The 17,877-nt window shown below is 38.6% G+C and overlaps 1 protein-coding gene across 3 annotated transcripts in view; it reads left to right on the top strand.

Moving 5' to 3' along the window:
- Nucleotides 1–12,310, top strand: part of LOC5579359 (PAX-interacting protein 1) — a 131,970-nt gene extending 119,660 nt beyond the window's left edge. For all 3 annotated transcript variants that reach the window (XM_021842995.1, XM_021842999.1, XM_021843003.1), the window contains exon 3: nt 9,890–12,310. In XM_021842995.1, coding sequence (XP_021698687.1) covers nt 9,890–11,563 — 1,674 coding nt within the window. In that variant the 3' untranslated portion in view covers nt 11,564–12,310. The remainder of the gene's footprint in view (nt 1–9,889) is intronic.
- The last annotated feature ends 5,567 nt before the right edge of the window (nt 12,311–17,877 follow it).

Raw genomic sequence — 17,877 nt, 5'->3', positions numbered from 1 at the left:
GGGAAAACAAAAATCCAGCAACGAAAATACGCGCGAATCCGTCAGAAAAATCAATCGGACGACGCAAAACCGAACTGTCCTGCTTGGGCTTCACAAAGCACTACCCAGCAAGACGCTCCAAAACAGGGGAAAAAAAATTCTCCGGCAACGAAAATACGCGCGAATCCGTCAGAAAAATCAATCGGACGACGCAAAACCGAACTGTCCTGCTTGGGCTTCACGAAGCACTACCCAGCAAGGCGCTCCAAAACAGGGAAAACAAAAATCCAGCAACGAAAATACGCGCGAATCCGTCAGAAAAATCAATCGGACGACGCAAAACCGAACTGTCCTGCTTGGGCTTCACGAAGCACTACCCAGCAAGACGCTCCAAAACAGGGGAAAAAAAATTCTCCGGCAACGAAAATACGCGCGAATCCGTCAGAAAAATCAATCGGACGACGCAAAACCGAACTGTCCTGCTTGGGCTTCACGAAGCACTACCCAGCAAGACGCTCCAAAACAGGAGAAAAAAAATTCTCCGGCAACGAAAATACGCGCGAATCCGTCAGAAAAATCAATCGGACGACGCAAAACCGAACTGTCCTGCTTGGGCTTCACAAAGCACTACCCAGCAAGACGCTCCAAAACAGTGGAAAAAAAATTCTCCGGCAACGAAAATACGCGCGAATCCGTCAGAAAAATCAATCGGACGACGCAAAACCGAACTGTCCTGCTTGGGCTTCACAAAGCACTACCCAGCAAGACGCTCCAAAACAGTGGAAAAAAAAAAAATTCTCCGGCAACGAAAATACGCGCGAATCCGTCAGAAAAATCAATCGGACGACGCAAAACCGAACTGTCCTGCTTGGGCTTCACAAAGCACTCGTGTTTTCATGCGGGGCTTGCTGTGATGAAAATGACCTCAGAATGTGTGTGTATGAACAGCCATTCTTGAAATGGGTCGTTGGAATTGCAGTAGAGCTATCACCTTTCATCTCCAGGGCTAAAATTGTCTGCATCTATAAAGACATAAATGTGTGTCAATAAATAGCTGCAAACAAATTTCTTCCATAAAAGCACTGCCGGTCAGTGGGAGGTGGATTGTACAAACACACACAACCTTGGATGCATTTAGTTAAGAATCTCTTCCTCTGGAAAGAAATTGACGAAAGAAGTCATAAAAATTCAGTCCCAGACAAATTACCAGAAAAAATCTAATGAAATATTTACAGGATATTTCAAGAACAATGTTAGATGGAATGTGAAATAAAAACCTTAATAAAATCATGAACTGATTCCAGCAATAAATATTGATAGTGTTCCAGAATAATCCTTAGAAGAATTCTGAGTGTAATTCCTGAAGGAATTCAAGTGGTAGTACTTGAAGGCATCTTATGAGAAATTAGATATATTATTACGCACTGAACTTGTTAGATAAAAACTACTGGGGTTTTGGCCCAGTGGAAAGGTCAGTTAGCAAAGAAAAATGTTAGAAAACCGGAAACAGCAATTTTACATTGGTTTTTGCCCAGGGGTAAATTCTATGGGAATCCTAGCACAAATTCATTAAGGAAGTTATGTCAACTCCCTTGGAGAAATAGTTTGAAGAACTATTTTAGACATACCTACAGAAATTAGATAATTATTGGAAGAAATGCTGCTGGAATATATCATAGAGAATTCTTTATGAAATTCTTATATCCCGTGTCAATAAGTGACCAGGCTGCAATTGCTGGTCAATTGGATCGTAACTAATGAAGTTTTCAGAGAAAATCAAAAAAGTTAATTTCAGAATTGTATCTTTTCATTACGTTCTAATTGCTTACCTCTTATCAGATACGCGTATTTCGACTACTAGGTACTTCTAGTCTTCTTCAATGTCAGTGGATGCGAGTAACTGTCACTGAGGTAGACTATGACGTAGACATGTAGCTGTGGAATCCTACCATCAATATAGCTTTCTAGAAGCTTACACGACTGCACCGGTACCTTGAGGCGGTGAAGTGCGTGGGCTATCGCTTCCCGCTGTTGAACGCATTCTTCACACCTAGAGTGACTACCGCGCAGCAAGGGATGCCGCTCCTTTTATGCTCGATTGCCAACTCAGCTATCTGAACGATCGACTGGATAGCGTCCAGAGTAGATTTACCTTTCCTGACTCCAAACCAAATGACAATTATATATGGATACACACTTAAATTATTTTACGGATTCCTGTAAAATCTCAACAGCTGAACAGTTCGGTGAAATAAATTAACGGAGTACGGTAAATTTTTACAGTATTCGGTGAAAAATCACCGTAATCCGTAAAATTTCGACGGAATTACGGTGTTTTATTTCACCGAACTGTTCAGCTGTTGAGATTACGGTAAAATTCACCGTAAGAGCTTAGTGTGTATAACGCCTTGACCACACAAATTCATGAATAATAGTTACGACAGCATGACTTTTTGTTCATAGGTCCGGAAACGGATTGTTTTTCCGTGTAGTATGGAATATCTAAGTTTGGTTTTCTGCAGCAATTTTCTTTTGCTTTTTGGGTTGTGTATAATAATATTTTTTGCACATAAATTTGACTATGAACCTCACCCTCCTTGATGAAAAACTTGGCTACGTCCATGGTAATGAGTAAGTGAATGATTGCATGATTACTGTCGATGGCGGATCCCATTCGAGAATCGTCCTCTCATTCGCTTGCCACTCATTTCCATCCATCATCGTCATCACACCATAATCAGGATCTCAACGAGTAATTAGTACACAATGGCTTTCAACTGCAGCAAATGGATGAAAGTCGAATGGTGCCAACTTGAAACTCGTCGTGAATCACCCGCAAGGAATCCGTATCGAGAAATCGCACGTGGCTTTGATCATCCACGTGCCACTGCTTGCCCCACTAGAGGTGGAATGGAGAATGCAGGCGGACGTTAATTTCAATAATGACGCCCGGCCCGAGTGCCGGACGATGACGGCGCGGTTCTGTGATTTGCTAAGAACGCGGAATTTCGCGACCATCGCCGATAATTGCACCGCGTCGCTCTTTGATTGCAAGCTACGGGTGATCGATGGAGAGTGAGAGGGGATTATTTGCTCTAGATGAGTGGCTTTCAAGTGTACGATGTGATGCTTGGACGCCATGCCAGGCAGCAAACTTTAAGGGAAGATGGGGTTCCTTCTAAAGAAAAAAAAAAATCAATTTTTTATTATAAATTTCGTCGAAACGTTTTTCTAATTTGGTTTTGGAATTGGAGCAACCATGTTGAAGAAGACTTCTTCTTGGAATTACGTCCTCACTTGGACAGAGCGTGCTTCTCAGCTTAGTGTTCTTGCGAGCACTTTCACAGTTATCAACTAAGAGCTTTCTTTGCCAAAGTTGCCATTTTAGCTTTCGGATATCGTGTGTTGGGTACGATGATATTCTATGCCCAGGGAAGTCAAGGAAACTTCAATTACGAAGAGATCCTGGACCGACACACATCTTCAGCATAGCTTTGTTTGAGCTGGAGTAGAGAAACGTTAAAAGAAGAAGCTTTGATCTTAAAGATATTGTGGTGGCGCGTTTTACCCAGACGGCGCATTTTGCACCTTGTTCCCCTACACGAATGGGAAGGGGCATGACTTTTGCGGAGACGACGATGCAGGCAAGTACGGAAGTTGCGCGAAATGGATGGTGTAAATTTATATTTATGGGGAAAAGGATCCTGCAATGCTTCTTGGACGAACGAACAATGAACTTGGGGATTTCTGCTGAATTTAATTACAAATAGAGACATTGTCAGCTTGAATCGTGCAATTGTGCACCACTTATTTGTTTATAAATAGTTTTGGCGACATTCATTACGAGCTCCATAATTGGGTTTGTAATTCAAAGTGGGCAGTTTCCAAGCGTTCATGATCTTCTAAGGCACGAATGAATTCTTAATGACTTGAGCCATTGGTTAAATTATATGCTGTTACAATTAAAATATATCCATAAACTGTCAAGGTGAAGATGAATCGAAGCCAAACTTCAAATTTTCAAGAGCACACAAATCTGGAGAACCAAGCAACCGTTTAAGCTGAAAACTTAATCGATTGGTCACTAGCTAGTGGTGACCAAACGATTAAGTTTTCAGATCATATGGGTGTTCGGTTCTCCAGATTTGTGCTCTTGAAAATTTGAAGTTTGGCTTCGATTCATCTTCACCTTAAATTCTCCTTTAGGCCTCGATTTCATTTACAACCTCCATTAGATCACTGTTGGAGGTTGTAAATGAAATCGAGCCCTATAGGAGAATTTGTGTTGGGACGTAGGACTAGATATATGATTACAATCATAAATAGCTCAGTCCATTGAAATCGGTTTGAAATCTCATTTCAGTTTAAGGAAGGATGAAGATCACTTAAAATATTAACAATGTTCATGGTGACATTTTAGACCTTTATCAAATTTCAGTATTTTTCTTAACAAATTCCTAGATACATAACTGTACAGGGCGGAAAAAGTCTGTATCCTCTTTTTATTTGAACCTCCAAATAACTTCTTCTTCTTCTTTTTCTGTAGTTACGTCTCTACTGGGACAAAGCGTGCTTCTAAACTAAATGTACTTATGGGCACTTCCACATTTATTACCTGAGAGCTTTCTTTGTCTATCGACCATTTTTGCATGTCTATATCGTGTGGAAGGTACGAAGATACTCTATGCCCTGAAAGCCGATAAAGTTTCCTACCCGAAAAGATCCTCGACCGGTGGGATTCTAACCCACGACCCTCAGATTGGTCTTGCTTGCGTTTACCGCTACGACTATCTGGGCCCCCTTCCAAATAACTTTTGGTACATTTTTCTAGAATTTGATGATTGTATCTTTGTTTTGAGTGATCTTGAAGCATGAAAGAAGTTTTTTTTAATGATATCTCATCGTAATAGGCTGTTTGTCCTTCCTATTGGCCTTCTTTTATCCTCAGACGTGCCCGAAACCATCAACGGCATCAGTGCTTTTTCTCTTTATTCCAACGATCAACTACAAAAAAGAAGTGATTCTACCCATACACAAACTGAGCTTCCGTACTCTGCAGGATGAGAAGTTTACACGTTTGTGTTTGCTTTTTTTTTTCATTCCCACAGTTGGAAAGAGTTTGTTTTGACAACCTCAGTTCTCCAAAGACAAAAAGATTAGTTTTCCTCTTTCTCCGTTCGGTAGAGCATTTTTTCCCATTTCTCAGTTCGGGAAAGATCATTTGTAGACAGCTCTTCGTTGTCTCTTTGCAGCTCTTCGCCCAAAAGGGCAAAGAGGAAAGCGAAATCATGTTCTTGCGTTGACGGAGCAACCAACCTCAATTCATCCCAAAAGCAATGATGATGTGTTTGCGGAGTTTCGCAGCTGAGAGAGAGGAGACAGTTCATTGACAGTTGGCATGTTTTCTTGCCTTATTTTTGACTTCGTTCTTTGACTCTTGCGTTATACACAACCGTCAGATGAGCTTATTTTGGTTAAAATCATAATATCTTCTTGTTGTTCACAATGAAAGGGGATATTTCAATATAAAAAAAAACAATTGCAGCTTGCCAATTCACAATTATATATAATTATTCAACTTTTAAAGTGTAAAATTACCGTAAAATACATAGAAATTTTAATTACGTTTACTTGAATTTTGACGATTGTTCAAGCTTTGCCCTTCGAATGTGCGGTTTTCCAGTGAAAGTTGATGTCAGGTTTTTCTTGACTTTTGGAAGCTCGCAATCTAAGCCAGCTGTCTCCTCTCTCTCAGATTCGCAGTAAGCAAGAGCTCTTGGAAATATTCGTTAAGAATCTGTAGAAACATCAAGGAAGAACCTGGAAAATCGTTGCAAGAATGTTTCACGAGACTCCCGCAGGAATCTGCATTTTTTTTTGCAATTTGATAGAAATTTCTAGAGATATCTTTAGAGTACTTCTTGATGAAATCCCTAGAGAAATAACCAAAAAAGTTCAATATGGAATCCTGGAGGAAATACCCGATGTAATCCTTTAGAAATTGTAAACGAAAAATGAGAAATCTTGAAGAGATATCTGGTGGAATGTTTCAAAGAGAATCTTATGGAATCTCTGAGGGAATTACTGAAAACAAGATTTTTTTACGGATAAATACTTGAATGAACTCATACAGACTTTGCTACAGAACTCCGCGAAGGAAAAACTAGAAGAATTCTAGTTAAGAAGTTGATAAAATTCTTCTTCCCAAACGAACTACTGGACCAAATCTTTGATGAATTTGCATTAAGGTAACTTGTGAAAATCTAGACAACACACATGAATTATCGAAGTTACTTCTGAAGGATGACTCTAACGAATTTCTGGACGAATTGTTGAAGAAATCATCAGAGGAGCTTCGGTATGTTAAAGCTCTCGCAGTATTGTTTTTCGAAATGTCTTTTGATGAATACTGAAACAATTTGTTGAACAAATCATCTATGGAATTGGAGGAGTCTCTGGTGAATTTAAGGCAAAGCGATCAGCTTACACCACTTCTGAACCATTCTTGCATGAAATTTGAACAAAATTCAGTTTGTTTTCTCAGAAGCATGTTAATAAACGATTAAGAAAATTTCATCACCAACATTTCTTCCATAATTAATTCTCAAGTTTCTGCAGTATCCTCAAACTAGTTTTTCGAAGTATTTCACAAGTAATCCATCAGAAATTTGCCATGAAAATGTGTCGTGATTGCTGTATTGATTTCTCCAGGATTCGATTTCAGTTTTTTTTGGTTATGTTGTGTATCAAAAGCAAGACTATCAAAAGAGGTGGTCTTATTTCATGATATTTAAACTTACATTCGTTGCAAAGATTTCTCCTTGAACTCTCTGCAAAATTTCATTGAAAAATCTCTGTTTTTCATTTTCTGACATTTTATTTTTAGTTTACTGACTTTTTCGGTAGTTCCAAAACCCGTTTATTTTCACCGAACAGATTGAGTGTGAACATCTTGAGAGATTATTAAAGATATCTGAAAAAAAAAAACCGATAGAATTGTTTAAAAAATAAAACTTATGAAGTTATTCTTAAGTGTAATTGAGTGTGATTTCCAATTGAGTTTGAAAAGGAAATAAAGATATTTCCTTAAAATGAAAAGAATTGGCAAAGCTGAAAATTTTGATCAAAACTTGTAAGAACCCTTACAAGCTTTCCAGTATATTCTCTACTAGAATTACTGAAACAATTCATGATGTGATTCCTTGTTTTTTTTTTAAGTTTTGTCAAGTTAATTCTTGCAAGTGTATTTAAATAAATTCTTAGTGAAATATTTGTAGCAATTCTATAAAAAATCTCGGATGCAATCAAAGGAGCTTCTAGAAAAAAAAATTGAGACGTGGAACAATATCTGAAAATATTTCTGAGGACCTGATGGAGACATTCTACATACTGCAAAGAACGATTTCTGGAATAAATTATTCGAATGATTTTTTATGAAAATCTTTGAACAATCTTAATAAATATAAAGAAGAAAATAGAAAGAATTTCAGGCGAATAAGTCGAATTATCTCTCATAGGATTTCTTGGAAAATTTTTCGAGGAAGTCCTGGATGAATTCATTTTGAAATAACTAATCTTCCTTCTCATTATAAAAGATTATAAAACTAATAAGAAGCCACTTTTCATATCTCTCTTACAAGTAGAGATGGGCAAATCGGCTCATTTCAGTGAACGGATCCGATTCGAATAACTCATTCTCGTGAAACGGATCTTTTGAACGTTTCAGTGGCTCAGCGGCTCGCAAAGGAAGAGCGTGCTGAACCGAGCGAACGAAAAAAAAAAAAAATGGTTCACTCCGTGTTGCGCGACATAACTTTCGTATCTTCTGCTCTCTCATTCTTCGTACATTCTCCCCTAGAAACTCACGATATCCTACTCGGAAGATTCCCCCTACCCGAACCAAATGGAAGAAGCATAATGTGCTTTGCCATTCAAGTGGGCACTTTTTCTCTCTATATGTTATCTGCCTGTATGCAAGTTTGAGGGGCTAATTAGTTGTTTGGCTGTGTATGCTGGGAGTGCGAAGCTGCAGCACACTGTGTTATATGTGTGTCGTGGCGCGCAGTGTAAGGCTCGTTTCAAGCGTTATAATAAAGGCGAGAAACGAACGAAGGATAATAGGGGTTTTAAAAATAATTTTTAATTGATTCATTATTTGACGGGGTTGCTTGTTGTCTGATCTGTGCTGATCAAATGAACCGGCTCTCGCCAAAAAAGAGCCACGGATCACTCGTTCTTTTGAGTGATCCGGATCTTTTGAATGGCTCTGATACTTTTCGCCCATCTCTTGTTAAAAGGCTACAGAAAGACACCGCAGACTACCAAAAGTCGCATAAAAGTTCACGTAATAATTCGTTTATTCATACAAATTACATCAAACCAGCAAAACACAGTGAATGAAATCGTCAGATTGATGAGTTTCCTCGCATAATTTTTTTTTCTGGGTTCATTTGTACATTTTGTTTCGCACAGTAAACTCGTACAAAGTAGCTCGTAGCAGCTGTCGAATCAACATTTGTTATCATAAGTTATGTCGCATAACGTCACAGGTTAGTTCGGTAGAACATGTATACACTCGTATTGTATACTATTATTCATCACATAATATATACACGTATATCGCCTCCACTTTTGTACGTAGAAGGCCTTTTCGCGACATCTTATAAGTGAAATTTTGCACATACAAAGCCTTCAAATGATTTCGTTATACGTGTATTTTGGTTGTCTGAGACGCAATCAGTCTACCCTTCAGCATCCACTAACGCTTCTACTGGAATCAGCTTTGCCCTCATGCAAAATACTTCGAACAAAATTCCTATGATTTTAGATATTATTTGAAAACGGTAAACTAAGGTTTGTAGAAGGGTTCCAGAAAATCATGTAACCACCTCATAACCAATTTATGCATCCACAAGAATTCGATTCGTCCTAACTCTCAATTTTGGACCCACTTAAGTCCTCTTGGTCACTGTTTTTATTTCTCTGAATTCTTTAACAGGTTGTAAGATGGGTCATAATGGGAGAAATCAGTGTTTTAAAGCATAATAATGTTCAAGAATTGTTCAGAAGATTTTAGTATAACCTTCAATTTCATTGCTCCGTATGTTATTTGGGAGTAGCAGAAATTTCACTTCAATGACAATATTGGCAACCTACTTCAGAAACACTTCATTGACACAATTGCCATGCGTCCGGCGCCAAAAATTAATGATCCCAGTTCAAAAAGCCATTTCTACCATCGATAAATAACGGCCACTACCGGAGAGACAAACAAGCAAGTCATTCACAAAGTTTCTCCACCAGTCAATGATAACCGTTCCAACCATCTTCTATCGCCATCAATTAGCCTAATCGAGCTCCCAAACCGTTCGTGTTTTTCCCCTTGTCCCATCAAGCGACAGTGAAGTCAAAATCCGCCATCGGAACCAAACAGTGTATCACTTTCCTCCATTATGCCGTGAAATGAATAATTCATTTGTCTGGGAAGCCGCCCTCGCTTCCTTATCGTGTGTTGTCTCATGTCCAACTCTTTCACGCCTGGCGGAAAACGAAAGCGAACGAAGATTTCGCGAGGTAGATGACTCTATTGTCAGCCGCGACTCCTCCCTCTACTGCCCGCTTGCTCGTTATTCATCATTATTTATCTGATGATATTAGGAGGAGTGCCGCCGCCGCCTTAGCTATCACAGTAATAATAGGCTCTGAAGGTGAGACAAGGGGCGCCTCTTTTCGCGCTACCAGCCAGTTGCCTGTCGGCAACTTCGTCGACAGTTTTTTTTTTAAATAATTGGGACCAGTTGTCGGTTGGAAACCTTTCCTTCCGATTCACACTTAGTAGATCGAACTAATCGTTGCGCAAGACAATGGACGTTGAACTAATTCTTGGTATTTGCTTTCTCCTTTTCCGCAGTGGATGTTGGTGGCCGGAGTGGCCGTACTCCTGGCATGTTCCACCGAGGCGCAACAACAGCAGCGTAGACTTCGGGTACGTCCGCGAGTTTTGCAACAACAGCAACAGCAGAACAGTGCCGAGTTGGACAGTGCCGAAGAACAGGACAACCGTCCACAGCAAGCCGTACAGTACTACCGTGCCCAACCTCGCGAAGATGAAGACCCACGGCAACTGGTTTTAGTGGCTAGCGAAGAGGACTACAACGGACAGTATGGAGCTCCAACTCAACGGGCACGAGCTGATACCTACCGACCGGCTGTGAAGGTCACAACTGCTGCTCCAGTTGCTGCCCGCCAAAAGGTTCAAGAAGCTAGAGCCCCACCAGTACAAACCATCCGTAACTACAACAAGGTGAACGACGATGGATCATTCACCTTCGGTTACGAAGCTGCTGACGGATCGTTCAAGGAAGAAACCCGTGGAACCGATTGCGTTGTTCGAGGCAAGTACGGTTACATCGACCCAGACGGTAACAAACGTGAGTTCACCTATGTGTCTGGAAACCCATGTGACCCTAACAACCCAGAAGGTAGCGAAGAAGAAGAAGAAAAGTCTGAGGAGGAATCCAACGAGAACATCCCCCAGAACTACCCCAGAAGACCAGTAGCTCCTCGTCCAACTCGCCCAGCCCCAGTCCCAACCACTCCTCGCCCAACGACCACCGTCTTCCAAAACAACTACAACTCTGGATACAACCAGGAAGAATCCGAAGAAGAAGTTCAAATCGGTCAACGTGCCCGTCCAGCTGCCCGTCCTTTCGCTAACCAACAGCCACAAACCGTTACGCAGCGCCCACGAGTCCAGATCGTCAGCACCACCCCCAACACCATCTACCACACACCAACTCAGACCGTTCCTGTGAACATCACTCCAAAACCAATCTACCGACTCCCAGCCCAAAACACCCTCCAGACCCAACCCCCACCAACGACCTACCGCCCAGATACTACCACCGCTGGATTCTTCACCACCACCAAGGCCAACACCCTCCTGGGAGGAACCCGTCAACCCCTCGACTTTGACGCAGAATTCAAGAAATTCCAGCAGGAGAACAAGGTCCCATCCACAACTCCATCCAAGCCATTCTCGTCATCCACCCCGAAACAGCCCACTACCAACGCCATCTATCAGACTCAGCTCGTATACGATCCACAAACCGGCCAGTACGACACTGCCCTCTACCAGCAGCTGCCTCAAGGCGACGGTGACTTCCAGCTGAATCATCGCATCCAGCCATACGTCCACAACCCCGCCCAACATCAACAACCTCAGCTGGTTTCCCTGGATCACCTCCAACAGCAGAGCCCCCTGTACCGAACTCAACCACAACCGGCCCCAGCTCAGGTCCAAATCCCCCAACAGCTCTACCAGAAGCAACAGAACGAACTGCAGTTCATCAACAGCCAGCAGCTATTCGCCCAGCAGCTGGAACTCCAGCAGAACCAACTGCGTAACGATCGGTTGGAAGCCGCCAAGAAGGGCAACGGACCTCAACAGCATCGCTTCCAGGCGTCCTCTCCACAGGTTCAGCGCGTTCCACAGCCTCAGCAGTACTACTACATCCAACCTCAGCAAGGCCATGCCAGCGGACAGATCGATGCCTTCCTGAGGGGACACAATATTCAGTACTAAGTCCCTACAACTCCCCGCATCCCCGCAGATCCCCACATATCCCCCCCCCAAATCCTCACTCATACACACATTAGCTAGAGAGTTTTGTGTTTTGTCTAGTTGTTTAGTCTGCGAAGCGAAGCCATCTATTATTTTTGTGTCGTGTTAAGGTTTAATTTAAATGCTGAGTTTCTGTTCCCTGTTTCCCTCTTCTTAGTCCGGACCCTATTTATCCCCAAGCTCTGTTTTTTTCCCAAGAAATTGATATAAGACTTAATACTATTTAATCTGTTAAGTTGCCGAAGCGTAGAACATATCTCTAGGACTCAAACTGTTCTTATTATCGACGTAAGGAAGGGTAGTCGTTCGCCGAACAAAAAATGGAGCAAAATGTTATTAAATATTATTCTTGATAAGATGTTCGTGTACATAAGAAGATGCTTCAACTCTAAATGTAGTTCTTTTGAAGTTCGAAAAAAACAAAATCAAAAACGCACTCCATCACAAGTCGTTTGAAAAATTTGGTAAAACAAAAGAATCGCTATTCCAGTTGTCCGACAGTTTGTCTTCTGTCAGCACATTAACTTGGAATCGGAGCGAGCAAAGCTATTACTATTCTGTAGTTTGACGGTGGAATACACGGTGTGACCCGACTGGTGGGCGCGCTCTCCCCTCTAACTCTATTGATTATTAGGTTTACTGTGTAATACGAGTACGACGAGTTCAATGCCAATAAAGAGAAATAAATGGAAAATATATAAAACAAAACGAGGTTTATTGTTTTGGACAGTGAATATCACAGCGCTTGTTTGATGTCACCGTATTTTCAAAGCTTTCGCCGTCTTCTGAATACTGGGTAAGTCTTAGAGTTGAGCGAGGTCTTAGTTCATCATTTGCTTCTACACATCACTATTCTTCATACTGCCAGACATGGTTCTCAGCAACCGACTGTCGAAGATCCCAAAAACTTGCAGATTCACCACGATCGTAGTCCATATTTTGTGCTCGCAGAGCATGCGTCTCCGTGTTTCTCGGCGGACGTATCAGCTATCAGCAAGGATTCAAGGTAGGCCAACTAATTCACTATCCAGTATACTACCTTCCCGAGCAAAGTCGAATAACAACCGCATATCATAGTGATAACAGGATGTACATCATGATTTCATTTCCTTATTTTTTGTTATCAATATGAAGATTCTTGTTACCAACGAATTTTGAGCTGTCAGATCGAGGATGCCACCGACCGAATGAACCGGGTGAATGACATCAAATGTTTGTTATCATATGTTGATCTTTACAACTAATTGATAACATAATGAATTATCAATGAGTGAAATTGGCTGGATAATAAAACTTGTTATCAATGTGTTTCAAATGATAACACATTGAGATATTCATATGATATCTTTAGTACAAACTTTTGATATCACGTTTGTTATGTTGGCTGCTTATTCAACCAAAATGAAAACAAATTATGTTATCAAATGCTTGTTATCGGATAACACAACTTGTTATCTTTTTGTTACCCAACTTTGCTCGGGTTGTATGAACTTTATTATTGATAAATTCAACAATAAGTACGACATTTAAAGCTGATATACAGATCTACTATCGATTTCAAGTATTCCATCGACAGGCTACATTAACTGGATCTATTGAAAATCATTTCTCGGCTGCTATAGGATGTCCCAGAAAGTATGGACACGACATTGATAGCGAATATCACAATATTTTACCAAACAAATAAATAGTTTAATATTTTTATATTTTTCCTTGGGGCATTTTCAATGTGAATGAAAATTATTTATTTCATATTTGCTTATGTCACTGTGGGGAACTGTGGGTAAAATGAACATGTTTGTGTTTTACGCTAATTATGCTATCAATCTATGCAAAACATAGCACCATCGTTAATCCTTAGACTAAAGAAACTATTTCGATAACTCTAGCGCAATCTAGAACTGTCAAAAGCTGGAGAAGTAAACAAAAACAAAATACGCCTCTCCGTTTTCTCATAACATGTAAATTTTCACTCGTAGAATTTAAGGTTTTTATGACAAAAATCATCAAAAATCTATTGAACTGCGCAGAACATCATATCTTTAAGGTATGTATGATAAGTAGATGGAAATTGAAAGTATTTTTATCTTCTGAATTCTTAGAACAAATGATTTGATTATGTTGATTCTTTGGGGGTAAAATGAACCACTCGAGATGGGAGTAATATAAACACCATGGCAGGGCGAATACTACCGGATTTTATTTCAGATGCTGAGAGTTTTCCGGAGCAAATACAAAGACGGACCTCGACAGCTATCCAAATGGTCGCCATTGGCGTAGGAACAGGGGGGGGGGGCAGGGGGGCCTGGCCCCCTCCAGAATCTTCCAGCCCCCCCCCCAGAATTTTCGGTGATAATAACAAAAAACAACAATTAAACATTAAACAAAATTTTCTGAATCATGTTATTGACAAAAATCTCTTCAGTAGTTACGTTATTTTATGTAAAAATATAGTGAGAAAACCTCGCTTGTCTTACACAGTATCAACGTGTCGGTTCTGACTTCGGTGAATCACGCGACAACCGAAAGCTTAACCGTCCGCTGTCGATCGATTGATTGCTGTTAGAACTAGCTTCTTGTTGTATGCGATAAGCGCAATTTTCCGACATCTCCGTTGCAAAACATACCGTGGTACAAACAAGCGTCAAAATAAAGCAGCATATTCACTGCATTCAGATTTCTCATGTTTTGAAATAGTGATGATTTTTCTTATGAGAATTCAATTAGGAAATCCATACATTAACTTCAACTCGTATATTGTTCCAAAAAAAAATAATTGAAAAAATAGACAAAATTACTAAAGAAATTTCTCAGACAATACATAGCGGGAGTGTCGAACAATAAGACTTAACTTTCAAGGAATTTCGGCCTGGCCAAGTTTTCTTCAGATGAATAGCAGAAATTTTACCTGGTGTGAAAAAGTATAACAATATTGACAATAGTGTTATATCCCAGCAATTAATTCTCTCTTTGATTTTGATTTATTTTTTGAAGTATTTCCGCATGAATAAATTCATTGCTTAAACCTTAAACTATATGTTTCTAAGAAAACTTATTATTTCAAAGATTATTCAATTTTTTTATAAATCCAACAGATTTGCAACAAAAATTCTCAAAAAACTTTTCAATATTGTTTATAGAATTTTAGTTGAATCGAATTTCTAAAGGAATATTCAATGGTAGCTTCAGAACTTTTGCAAATTTCTTAAAAATTAGTCAACCAATATTGTGGAACTTGTTCATACTTTCAAAATAAATTCCTCATGGTGAACATCCATTCTTTCTCTTTCTACTTTTGATTAGAAAATTGTTTCCGGAATATGTTCCCACATTTACCTAAAAACTGTTACTTAATCATTAAAAAGTTCAGTTTTCTCTTGCCATTCCTCCAAAAAATAATTGATGCTGTCAAATCTAACGCAGAGATATTTTTCTTACAATTCTACTATCAATTTTTCTGTGATTTTCTTTTTAAATAGTAATCTCAAACATTTATTTATAAATTCTCCCGCGAACCCAAGTAACCAAATTGCAGTTTAGTTTGCCCTGCATGCTAATATAGTGCTATAATATAGCTGACATTCCCTATATTGGCCGTATAATAGCCTTATAAAGCCAAACAGGCGAATTAGAGGGCTAATGGTTGGGGATGGGAAGTTAAGTCCTTAAGAAATATTCCCAAAATACTATTGCGTCAAAAATTCTTTCATGTCTCTTGCCTTCAAACCTTCAGAGAACATTTGTTGAAACCCCCCTGGAAAACTTTTGCTTCCGAAATTAGCATATCGATGAAGGAATCTGTAGAGACTAATTCTATAGAAATAATTTTATCAATTATTGGAAAAAATCCATATCCTTGGTTTGAATTTTTGTCTGATACGAGGGCGGAATTCATAGAGGAGATCTGACAGAAATTTTAGAAAACCAGAAATCAAGGTAGGATAGATTTCAAGAATAATTTCTAAATAAAATTCTGATGGACCTTCTTGTGAGATTTGTTGTATTTGTTAATTCATAAGAGATGTTTTAACAATCCTGTAATTTACCCGTATAGAAAAGATTACAAATTATCTTTTATTGTATCATTGCCCATATATTGTTCTGCCTGCTTCAACATTTTGTTGTTTCTCCTCCCTTCGCATGACGCTTTGAGGAGCTTTGTACAATAATCTTTCCATACTTCAGAAAGAAACATTTTAAAGAATATAAAAAAAGTAGGAGTTTAGAAAAATTGCAGAAATTTCTCAACAAATTTTCAAAGTAATGCAAAAGTTTCCTCTAACATTTAAATGCATTTAAATCTCGCATTACGAATTTTACCACAATGCATCTTAGACCATAGTTTCCCAATATGTGGGTTGCGATGTGAGCTGATGTCTAGTGGGTCACGAAAAATATTCTAAGTTTGCATTTATTTTCTACGTTTTCGAAATTCTACCAACCTTCTTGAGATCAAGTATCATTGTATCATTTTTGGCTTCAATGATTGGTTATCTTGAATCGGTAATTTTAAATTTACTTGAGAGTATCTAAATTTGAAATATCCGTATGATAATTTCCAGAAAATATGACCATGAAAAATGATCAAAAATAGAACTGACATCTGGCAGAGTATTTTTTTCGAAACAAACTGCACATATCATATTTAAAATGCATAGTGACAATGTGTAGGATTATGTCAAAGAATTTAACGATTGGAGTTCAGTGAATTTTTTTACTGACTATCACTTTTTTGGTTAAATTTGAAACTCAGCTAAATTTACCTGAATATGTTAACAAAAAGAAGTCTCAGTGTGTCAATTTGTTACTAATGTTGTGGATAACGTTAAAAATTCTTTGTTTTTCAGTTCAGAAAGCTATACATTTTAACGTTTCAAACGTGGTGAAGGTTTCCTGTTTATATCGGAAAGATTTTTCTCTCAAGTTCATTCATCCTCAACGCAAAAAATGATCACTCTGATGTTGAACGATGATATTTTGACGTTTATTTAATTGTATGGAAATAAAAATCTGTGAGGTACACTGTCAACAAGTTTCAGAAATTCTATGGTTTAAATCTTGAATTTTACTACAGGAATTGAGTAAATTTATCCGAATTATATTAAAGCTGCAATTTTTTAAAAAAATATCAACAAAGATCTTTCAAACCCATAAAAAATATTGAAATATTCCTGGAGTGGTTTTAGAACCAAAAAATGGAAAATGGATGAATACTTAAATATTTTTTTATTGAAGAATCTTGAGATTAGCATTAGCCAAAAAATTGGAGTTATTGCTTATTTCTTGAACCTGCAAGAATACTTGATGGAACTTTTAGAGAAATTTCTTAAAAAGTTCAACAAAATCTTGGTTTTTAAAAAATCCCAAAAGAATCGTTAGTACTGTTCAAAGAAAAAAATATCTGGAAAATTCTTAGAATCTCTGGTATTTTTTTTGTTAAGATCCTTACAATAATATTCTACAATCCTAATATTCTAACAATAATATAATTCTCTAGGAAATCCAGGAACGGATTAATCAAGAAGTGTTTGAGTATTTTCTAAAAAAAGTTTTTGAAAGAACAGTTGAACGTATTCCTCTAGGAACTTTATAGGAACCGTCGATGGGGGTGACAATGGGTCAAAAAGGGATATGTGCGATTTATTTTTTTAATAACTATCGCAATTTAACTCCAATAAACTTCAAATTTGGTGTGTATGTACTTTGATGGTACATTAACAACTGTTCAAAAAATTAGAGACAAATATTTATTCACAGCGGCACCACAAGTGAATGAAAAATGACCCAATCTCACCCCACAGAGGGGGTGACATTGGGTCACTGTAATTGAAATAACTTGTTTTTGAGAATTTGATTTCAAAACCATTCACAACTGAAAAATATTGACAAAAAAAAACGATGCAAACAAGACAAAAAGATATCTAAGATGTTTCACAAGTATGATAAACCTACTTAAAAGAAAGATTATACTGAAAATTGAAGAGCTATGAGAAAAAATATGTAAACCCAACATTTATCGTCAAGTTTCATACTGTATCGTCAATTGTCGTTGTGTAACGTTCTTTTTATCGCGCTGCCTTTAACTGCTGATTTATTCGTTACGACGCTAAAGAATTTGAATGTTTTGATAAATGTCGTGAAGTTTCTGATCGCTCATCTTCTGTACTACATCATTTACTGATTTGGACGTTGGGAAGCTGCAAATCTTCAGAAAACCCGTGGGTGTAATTGCTGGAGTCAAGGTGCACAACAATGGAAGACAAGTGCAAGAAATG

Source organism: Aedes aegypti, chromosome 1 (genome assembly GCF_002204515.2).
Source record: "Aedes aegypti strain LVP_AGWG chromosome 1, AaegL5.0 Primary Assembly, whole genome shotgun sequence".
NCBI lineage: Eukaryota > Metazoa > Arthropoda > Insecta > Diptera > Culicidae > Aedes > Aedes aegypti.
This window is presented reverse-complemented; position numbering and strand designations above follow the sequence as displayed.